Here is a 10,428-nt window from a genome sequence, read left to right on the forward strand (position 1 = left end):
ACAGAGAAGTGAAGTGACTCGCCCACAGTCACACAGCTGACAAGTGGCAGAGCCGGGATTCGAACTCATGACCTCTGACTCCCAAGCCCAGGCTCTTTCCACTGAGCCACGCTGCTTCTCTTGCGGAGCTCTTCCCGCCAGCACTTGTGCATATTTGTATATATCATTTATTACTCTTAGTAATGATGTACATGATTCTATTTATCTTGATGGTAGTGACGCCGACTTGTTTTGTTCTGTTGTCTCTCTCCGCCGTTTAGATTGGGAGCCCATCGTTGGGCAGGGATTGTCTCTGCTGTCGAATTGTACATCCCAAGCGCTTAGTACAGTGTTCTGCGCCTAGTAAGCGCTCAATAAATACGATTGAATGAATGGAGGGGGGAACGGGGGGGACGAGGCCTGTCCTTTGGGGACCTGGGACTGTGGAGGGAAGGGAGAACGGAGACGATCGGGACCGTCGCCTAATCAATTCCCTTCGATTCGATCGTATTTACTTGTCAGCTGTGTGACACTGGGCAAGTCACTTAACTTTCCGGTGCCTCAGTTCCCTCATCTGTCAAATGGGGATGAAGACCGTGAGCCCCACGTGGGACAACCTGATTCCCCTGTGTCTACCCCAGCGCTTAGAACAATGCTCGGCACATAGGAAGCGCTTAACACCAACATTATTATTATCTATTGAGCGCCGACAGTGTGCAGAACTCCGTACTAAACGCTTGGGAGAGGGCAGACAACCGACGGGCCCATTCCCTGCCCTGGCAAGCTCTGGGCGGGCAGGGACTGCGTCTGTGATTGAAGTCTCCTCGTCCGAGCGCTCAGTCCGGGGCTGTGCGCCCATTCGGCGCTCAATAAATACGCTTCAAGGGAGAGGGGAGGGAGAGGCGGGGTCGGGGGTGGAGCTGGACGCCCAGCTCGGAAAGATGGCGGCGGCAGCGGCGGCCACGGCGGCGACGACCGAGCAGGTTTGGACAGGCCGGGGCCTCAGAGGGAAGAGGGCAGGAGGGAAGGCGGCCTCCGGCTTGCGGGGAGATGACGACGACGTGTCCCGTCCCGTCCCGTCCCCCCCCCCCCCCGGCCGTTCCCGTCCTCTCCAAACCGTTATCGCCCCCCTCCAAACCGTTATCTCCAAACCGTCCCCCTCCTCTCCAAACCGTTATCTGTAAAACGTTCCCCTCCTCTCCAAACCGTTATCGCCCTCTCCAAACCCTTATCGCCCCCTCCAAGTCGTTCCCGTCCTCCCTTCTCCCCCCCAAAAAAACCGTTCCTGCCCCTCACCTCCGTTACCAATCTATGTAAACCATTCCTGATTCTATTTATTGCTATTTTTCTTGTCTGTCTGTCTCCCCCGATTAGACTGTAAGCCCGTCAAAGGGCAGGGACTGTCTCTATCTGTTACCGATTTGTACATTCCAAGCGCTTAGTACAGTGCTCTGCACATAGTAAGCGCTCATTAAATTATTGAATGAATGAATGAATGAATTCCTGCCCGCTCCCAAACGGTCGGTCCCCCACCCCAGCCCGCCGGCCCCTCAGCCAAGCCCGGCCCTGCCCCCATCCAGGCCCGCAGCTGTTCTCTCCTCCGCCCTCCACCAGCTTCCCCCTCTCCCTCCTTTCTCCAGGCCCGAGGCGGGGGTGTGTGTGGGAAAAAAGGCCCTACTGTCCCCTATCAGTCTGTGGGTCAGCATAAAACTCTGCTTTCCAAAAGTGCAGGAATAGTTCCTTCCCCTCTTCCTTCCCCTCTTCCTTCCCCTCTTCCTTCCCCTCTTCCTTCCCCTCCTCTTGGAAAGCAGCTTTCCTTAGGGAAGGAGCCCTGCCACGCTCCCTCTAGACTGTGAGCCCATTCAGGGCATGGATCGTCCCTCCTCATTGCTGTATTGTGCTTTCCAAGCACTTAGTATAGTGCTCTGGACACAGTAAGCGTTCAATAAATCTATACTTCTATTTATATTAAGATTATATATACCTATAATTCTATTTATTTTGATGGTAGTGATGCCTGCTTACTTGTTTTGATGTCTGTCTCCCCTCTTCTAGATCGTGAGCCTGTTGTGGGCAGGGATTGTCTCTCTTTGTTGCCGAATTGTACTTTCCAACGCTTAGTACTGTGCTCTACTTACAGTAAACGCTCAATAAATACAACTAGGTGAATAAATAAATACGATTGAATGAATGAACGAACGTGGGAGAGCTCAGATGGTTCGGTCCAAACCATCGCCACTGGGAGTTGAAAAGTAATAACAGTTATAGTATTTGTTAAGCGCTTACTATGTGCCAGGCACTATACTCACCACTAAGAGTGGAGAGATGGGTGTAGAACACCATTTCGGGAAGCTGAAACAAGGGGTGATGAGTAGCATAGGCCGAAACCACAGTAGAGGCTGGCGTCGGGGAGGCCGACGAGGTGCTGCTGCGGTAGACCACTACCCGAGCTCTGACCAGAAGAGGAACCAGGGAGCTGCTTGGGCCGAGGGCAAGGGGTGGATCTGGGAGACATTTGGAGGATGGATGGGTAGCAGTTAGGAGTAGTTGGAATGTGAGAGCTGGAAGACAGTTGGGGGTTGAGAAATACATCCAGGTCAGGTGGGGAGGGTGGTGGAGTTATCGACGGAGAACGGGCCAGTCCGGGAGGAGAAGTGGGCGAGTGAGGGAACGTGACAAGTTCAGTGTTGGACACGGTGAGTTTGAAGCGCTGGCGGGATGGACGAGTGGAGATATCCTGGAGGCTGGAGGAAATGTGGGATGGTAGAACTGGAGAGGTGGACTTTCGGGGAGAAAAGGGGGGTATCTCCCTCCCAGGGCAGGGAGCTGTGTCAGCCACCACCACTAGTGTGTGAGCCTCCCTCTAGTGACGTCCCCGAGTGGAGCTGGCTGGCCTGCGGTATCCCATATCACAGACGGGGACTGCCAAAATCCTTCCTCCTCCTCCTGTTCCTCCTCCTCCTTCCCCACCCCGTTCCTGGGAGGGCAGTGAAGATGGCCACAAACTCGTCCGCTGCCTACCTCAGCCTGAACGAACCCCGCTCCCCTCGCGCACCAACACGCACACAAACGCACTCCGCTTTGCTCCGGCAGAGTTCCAATGGGCCGGTGAAGAAGTCCATGCGGGAGAAGGCCGTTGAGCGCAGGAACGTCAACAAAGAGCACAACAGCAACTTCAAGGCCGGATACGTACCCGTCGACGAGGACCGTCTCCACAAGACCGGCCTGCGGGGAAGGAAGGGCAACCTGGCCATCTGCGTGATCGTCCTGCTCTTCCTCCTGGCCGTCGTCAACCTGATCGTGAGTCGTGGGTCCGGCGCTGGCCAAGCCCCCTGCCGCTCTGAGGGCCGGGGCCGGGGAGAAGGGGGGGACCAACCCAAATGGACTGGGAAGGTCAACTGGGAAGGCAGGGAGGGAGAGAGAGAGAGGACGTAAGCGAGAGCTGCTGTACTTTCCCTCCTCACTTTCCCGAGGACTTGGTTCTGACTTCTAAGATGAACCTCGCATGGCAAAGTGGATAAAGCACTGGCCTGGGACTGAGAAGATCATGGGTTCTAATCCCAGCTCCGCCACTTATCTGTGTGACCTTGGGCAAGTCAGTTCACTTTTCCCTGTTCCCTCATCTGTAAAATGGGGATTGAGAGTGTGAGCCCCACATGGGAGAGAGACTGTGTCCACCCCGATTTGCGTGTGTACCGTCCAGCGTTAAGTACGGTGCCTGGCACATAGTGAGCACTTAACGGATACCGTAATTATTAATTACTATTAACTTCAATCGATCCATCAACCTCAGAATTTTGTCTGAAGGTGTCGGCTGACTTGCCTCTGTGTTTTGTTTTTTTTTAAAATAGTATTTGTTAAGCACTTAATGTGGGCCAGACACTGTCCTAAGCACTGGGGTAGATACAAAGTAATCATATTGGACACAGTCTCTGTCCCAAATGGGGCTCACTTTGTGATCCTCATTTTACAGAAGAGGTAACTGAGGTCTCTGTGATTGAGGAAAAAGCAGGTTGTGGAGTGTCCGGGCCTGGGGGGGGGTGCTCCCTTTAAAGGAACCCTCAGCGAGCACCCCGGTCCCCCGTCACACTGACCCCAAGATATTTCCCAGGATAGATCCTCACTTCCCCGTGTGACCCACCAGCAGCACCATCACCACCTCTTATTTCCCTCTGGATGCAATCAACCAAAAGTCTGCATTTATAATAATACTTCTTAAGCACTTGCTCTGTGCCAGGCACAATACTAAGTGCTGGGGTAGGTACAAGATAAAGAGGTTGAACATAGTTGCTGTCCCATAAGGGGCTCACGGTCTAAATAGGAGAGAGTAGGATTTAGTCTCCATTTTGCAGATGAGGGAACTGAGGCACAACAAAGTGAAGTGTCTTGCCCGAGGACACACAGCAAACAAGTGGCAGAGCTAGAATTAGAACCCAGGTCCACCGACTCCCAGGCCTGGGCTCTTTCTGCTGGGCCACACCGTTTCTCTGTTCTGCTCTGGCATGTGTTCTCTCATTACATAATTGAAATTTAACCCAGAGGGAGAATTAGGGAGCGTTCTTCCCATGGCCCAAGTCTATTTCAGCAGAACACCATTCACAGATGTGTTCATGTGCCCGGTGGGTATTGTGGGGTGATCAGTTAGTCAGTCAGTCGTCTTTATTGTGGGCTGATTGTGTGTACAGCATTGCGTGATGCTGTGATGCTTCCCAGTGGCTGCTTCAGCTCAACTGCACTGGACCATCAGGATTCGGGGTTTCTAGGTGTGCCTCCCACTGTACAGTAGTCCATTCATGGACATGAGGGCCAGTGGCGAGGGGGTAAATATAAATTCCTATATTGGCTAACAGTGGGCCCAGTATAGGAATTTGGATCGAAAACCACCCTTGGGGAGGCAACGAGCAAAGGAAGCCCAGGGGCAGGAGTAGGAGGGACTCCTGGGTGGGGCCTCAGGGGGTGGGAGACCGGTGGTAATACGGTATTTACCGTCCGCCGCACGGCCTCCTTGGACCCAGGACGGAGGGAGCCGTCGAATCAGGCTTCGTGTCCTTCCCTCCCTCCCTGCCCTTCTCTCTCGTAGATCACCCTGGTTATCTGGGCGGTGATCCGGATCGGGCCCAACGGCTGTGACAGCATGGAGTTCCACGAGAGCGGCCTGCTGCGCTTCAAGCAGGTGTCCGACATGGGAGTGATCCACCCCCTGCACAAGAGCACGGTCGGGGGCCGGCGCAACGAGAATCTGGTCATCACCGGGAACAACCAGCCCGTAAGTGGCCACCCCGGGGAAGGCTGGCGTGGGCGCTCCCTGGAGAAGGGGGCCCAGGGCCGCGGTGGCGGCTCTGGCGGAAATGCACGACGTCGAGCCTGCCTCGATTGTCCTCTTGGAGCCAGGCAGCAGTAGTAGTAACCACTTTTCCAGAGTGCCCGCTGGCTACTTGCTCCTAGGCCAAGCAGAGGCCCCTTCCCTACCCGCAAGGGGCTCGCGCTGTGACAGGGGAGACCGCAAGGGTGAAGTACTGGTTGCATGTGGGCCGTTGAGTAGGTGCCAGCTGGCAGCTCTGAAGTCCCCAGGGTGTGGCCCTGCCCGGCAGCAGGGTCTTCTGGGCTAAGCCTCCAGTGCCAAGGCCTCCCCACCCGCCCCAAGCCACTCCGCCTTCCAGGACCGCCTGCCTTCTGGGGACGGGGGTGGCGAGGAGATGGGGGCAGCCAGGCTCCAGGTCTTCTCAAGAAAGGCAAGGGGAATTGGCCATCGGACATCATCCTGACCTCTGGGGTTCCCTTAAGATTGTCTTTCAGCAAGGGACGACCAAGCTGAGCGTGGAGAAGGACAGGACCTCCATCACCAGCGACATCGGCATGCAGTTTCTAGACCCGCGGACGCAGAACACCCTGTTCAGCACCGACTACGAAACCCACGAGTTCCATTTGCCCAGTGGTGTGAAGAGTCTGAATGTGCAGAAGGCCTCCACGGAAAGGGTAGGGATTAGGCCCTTGGCACTCACCCTCAAGTGAGCCGGCAGGGGAATCGTCCCGTTCGGGCAGAATGGGGACGGGGCCAACGACCTCCATCTCTGGAGCCCCGGGCCAAGCCCCCTGGCAGCCCAGGCCATCCGGCCCGTTGCGGCCCCAAAGGTTGGCCCTGGCCCTCCAGGACCTCCTCAGAGTCTTGGGGGGGGGGGGTCCTCCTCTGCTCAGACCCTAGGAGGGTGGAGAGAGACTGGGGAGGGAGAGAGGTGATGAAACTCCAGGAGGCCCGGGTCCTCAGAGGACGAGGCAGAGAACCTTCAGAGCAAGGAGAAGGTCTGCCCGACAGATTCTCAACAGACCAGAGGTTAGCCCACCTTTCTCATTCTCCTTGTGGTAGCAGGCTCAACCTGGACCTCACGGGAGTGGTCCCCCAAGGACTCTTTGGAAAAAGAGTCTTGGAGAGAGATGTCGTTCAAAATGTCGGCAGAACAAAACCAGTTTGATGTGGGAGTTTACCATATCTCCATTTCTGGAGGAGAAAGGAGAGAGGGAGAGAACCCCCAAACCAATTGGCGGCTGCTGCCGCTCGGGCTGCCACTGGGCCAGTCAGGAACCTAGGTCCTGGGAGCCTGCCCCGACAGTGCCATCCTGCCAGCCCACAGAAAGCGCCTCACCAGGCTCTTCGGCCTACCGGGAACGAGGTGGCCCCATTTTGGACCCATGAAGAGCTCAGGTTTGAGTTTTTGCTCTCTCTAGGAGGTGTGTTTTGCCCAGAGCCGGCCCGGCCGGAGCTCGACACTCTCAACTGGAAAGGGCGGCTCTGCTGAGGCCCCCACAGAGAGCAGGTGGCAGTTCCCAAGCCTGGCATTACTGTCAACGGCGACGGTTGGGCCCCCTCCGAGCTACCCCTGGCCATATGCCCGCATTCCTTCATCTTCCCCACTTGGGAATTGTTTTTTCCAGATCACCAGCAATGCGACCAGTGACTTAAACATAAAGGTGGACGGGCGAGCCATCGTCCGCGGGAACGAAGGAGTGTTCATCATGGGCAAAACCATCGAGTTCCACATGGGCGGAAACATGGAGCTGAAAGCCGTGAGTACCAGGGAGAGAATCTGAGGAAATCTTATTTATTTTTTAATCGTATTTGTTAAGCATTTACCACATGCCAGGGACTGTTCTAAGTGCTGGGGCCCGCGGGAGGGTCGGGGCGGCCAAGGTTCACGCCTTTCGGCCACCCTCTTGTTGTTCCGGGCAAAGTTACACATCTCTCGGCCACCCTCTTGTTGCTCTGGGTGAAGTTACGGCCGCGCTGTAGTCGTTACCAGCATGTTCTGTGCTGAGCTGAGTGCTGTGCTGACCTCCGTTTGGTTCAAATCAGTCAATTAATGGTATTTATTGAGCACTTATTATGTTCAAAGCACTGTACTAAGCACTTGGGAGAGTACAATACAGCAGAATTAGTGGACACATTCCCTGCCCATACCGAACTTACTGTCTAGAGGGGGAGACACATTAAATAATAATGATAAATATCTTAATATATAATGTAATTTTTAGATGTGTTCAAAAGCGTTGTGGGGTTGGAGGCGGGGTGAATATCAAATGTCCAAAGGTCACAGAGCCAAGTGCATAGGCAACACAGAATAGAGAGCTGGAGAAAGAAAGACTTAGTCAGGGAAGGCCTCTTGGAGGAGATATGACCTTAATGATGCTTTGAAGGCGGAGCGAGTGGTGGTCTGGCGTGTATGGAAGGGGAGGGAGTTCCAGGCCAGGGGGAGGATGTGGGCGAGGGGTCGGCGGCGAGACAGAGGAGATCGGGGCACAGTGAGCAGTAAGGTGGTGTTAGAGGAGCGGAGCGTGCGGGCTGGGCTGTAGTAGGAGAGTCCGAATAATCAGATAATCAGATCAGATTCAGGCCCCTTCCCCCCATGAGCCTCATGCCGACCCACCAACCGAGAGCAGGGACCAATGGACAGACAGACGGAGCCGCAGGGGGATTGGCCGGCCAGTCCTCCCATACACCCGTCAAAGGGGCGGGCTGATGGGTTGCCGACCAGAGGTCTCTGAGGGGAGGGAGAGGCGGGTGGTCCGCAAGTGCCTTTTCTCTCTGGGGGAGTCCTAGGGGGTCTCTGGTCCGCTGGCCCTTGGCTGCCAAGCCTGACCCTGGGCCTCGCTCTCCCCACCAGGAACACAGCATCATCCTCAACGGGACGGTCATGGTCAGCCCCACCCGCCTGCCCAGCGCGGCCCCGGGCCAGCAGCCCAGCGACGGCCACTGGCTGCGCTACAAGCTCTGCGTGTGCGCCGACGGGACTCTGTTCCGCGTGCAGGTGACGGGCCCCAACATGGGCTGCCAGGTCTCCGACCCGCCGTGCGGCGACAACTCACGCTAAGGGGCGGCGAGCGGAGGGAGGACCCAAGTGTGTGCTCTGTGTGTGTATGTTTGTGTGTGAGAGTGCCTGCATGCAAGCCGCTGCTGCCCAGGCGTGCCCACGAGCTAGCACGTTTGCCGGTGCCAGCCGGCCGGCCACGCACTAGCCGGTCCGCTGCCCGTCACCCAGATCGTGTGTCTGTGGGATGAGAGGCCGGAGCGGCCATCCCTCCCCAGGCTCCCTGCTTTAGGGGTGCCCAGGTTCCTCTGGACCGAAGTGATGCATCCAGGGTCAGCCCCGATAATAATGGCAATAATAATTGTGGAGTTTAAGTGCTTACGATGTGCCAAGCCCTGCGCTGCGCTGGGAGCGGTACTAGTTAATCAGGTTGAACACAGTTCCCGTCCCACCTGGGACCCACAATCTACGTAGTAGGGAGAACTGATACTGGCCCGTTTTACAGATGAGGGAACCGAGGCCCAGAGAAGTCAAGTGACTTGTCCAAGGTCGCAGAGCAGGTAAGTGGTAGGGCGCGGGTTAGAATCCAGTCCTCCGGCTCCCAGGTCTGGGCTCTCTCCCCTCCAATTAACCCAGCTCCTGATGGCAGCCCCACTGGGCCCAGGCCAAACCCAGGTGCAAGAAGTGCTGGAGTCTCTGTTTCTCCAGCGAGCGGAGCAGAATGGTGCGTGACCCCAGGGCCGGACAGGACCGATTCCCGGGTCAGACGAGGTCCGAGTCCCGCAGGGACTGTCTGCGGGGACAGTGGCAGCTCTGAGCAGAGCAAGGCCGTGCCATCGCAAGCATTTAGGGGTCCTGAATGCCACCGGGGCAAAGGTGCCTTCCGGCCTTGTTTTCCCAAGCTGGCAGCAACATGGGCAAACCAGAGTGCTAGGAAGCCTAGTGAGAAAGCATCTGGCCTTCTGCAGGGGTTGCTGCGGACGTGAACTTGGAAAACAAGGAGGGAAGAGACTAGGTTTGCTCCCCCGGCTGTTTTTGGTGGGGGGGGGTGAGGTGGGCCCTCCGGCTTCCCCCCGACCCACCCCGGCCCACCGGGCGAGCCAGCACCTCAAACACCCCCGGGGGTGGAGCTGCTACCACTGCTTTGGTCATTTAATTCAGAAGAGGCAGTGAAGCCCTCCGATTCCCTGTTAGCTTCCAGAGGAGAATTGTCCTCAGTACTGATTCGGCACGTACATTGTGCTAAAAACAGAGAGACGCACAAGATAATCGAGTCTGGCAAAGTTCCCGTCCCACCGGGAGAGCCGGGATCTTATGCCCGTTTTACGGATGGGAAAACTCAGCCCCAGAAAGGTCAAGGTTAGCCGTCAATGCAGGGTGTCTGGCCCTCAGTGCTCCCCAGAGACCCCCAGCTCTGAGATTTTGAGGTGATAGGAACCCCCACCTGACTCAGCGCCTCCTTCCCCTCACACCCACACGCTAGCTTTCCACTGCCTCATTAATTCATTCAATCGTATTTATTGAGCACTTACTGTGTGCGAAGCACTGTGCTAAGCACTTGGGAGTTCACAACAGAACAATAAACACATTCACTGCCCACAGTGAGCTCACGGTCTAGAGGCGAGCTCACAGTCTGCTCACTGCCTCACTCTCTGGCAACTCCCAAACACACATCTTGTACGACCAAGGGATTTTGGGCCCGGCCGGTGGCTGACGATCGCCTAGGAAATGACCTCCCCGGGCGGCCTAGACTGGTCTTGTGTTCACACTCTGCTGTACGGTCACGGACGTGCCTCCCGTCCCTTAACACAAAGTAGTAAATAAAGAAAGTTTCCAATCTCGAGCGCGCCTTCTGGTTCATTGCGCCCACTCGAGCGGTTGGTGAATGAAGCCCACGTTCTCTCCTGCTGCTCCCGCTGCTCGAGTTTTTAAAGAGAAAAAGCGGACAGGATCGTCAGACGCCAGACGCGGGAGCCCGGACCCTCGGCACACCAGGCAGAGGACACATCCGCCTCTCCTTTGAGCCCGCCTCCCCACCCGGACAGCTTCTTTTCCAAGGTATCACGTGGAAAGGTAGGTTGGAGTGTTCCTGGCACGGTGCGGTTAGAGTGCATTTGGGGAGTTAGAGAATGGTCAGGGAGGCAGGGGG

At 56.3% G+C, this 10,428-nt stretch overlaps 1 protein-coding gene across 1 annotated transcript; it reads left to right on the forward strand.

Moving 5' to 3' along the window:
* The first annotated feature begins 899 nt into the window (after positions 1-899).
* SGCB (sarcoglycan beta) lies at positions 900-10,122 on the forward strand. The gene is made up of 6 exons (XM_029076735.2): positions 900-962; positions 3,073-3,279; positions 5,060-5,245; positions 5,764-5,955; positions 6,910-7,041; positions 8,136-10,122. Exons 1-6 carry the CDS (start codon positions 921-923, stop codon positions 8,340-8,342), a joined length of 966 nt encoding a protein of 321 aa, XP_028932568.1. The 5' UTR covers positions 900-920; the 3' UTR covers positions 8,343-10,122.
* Positions 10,123-10,428: the final 306 nt, after the last annotated feature.

This window comes from Ornithorhynchus anatinus, chromosome 12, assembly GCF_004115215.2.
Source record: "Ornithorhynchus anatinus isolate Pmale09 chromosome 12, mOrnAna1.pri.v4, whole genome shotgun sequence".
NCBI classification, from domain to species: Eukaryota; Metazoa; Chordata; class Mammalia; order Monotremata; family Ornithorhynchidae; genus Ornithorhynchus; species Ornithorhynchus anatinus.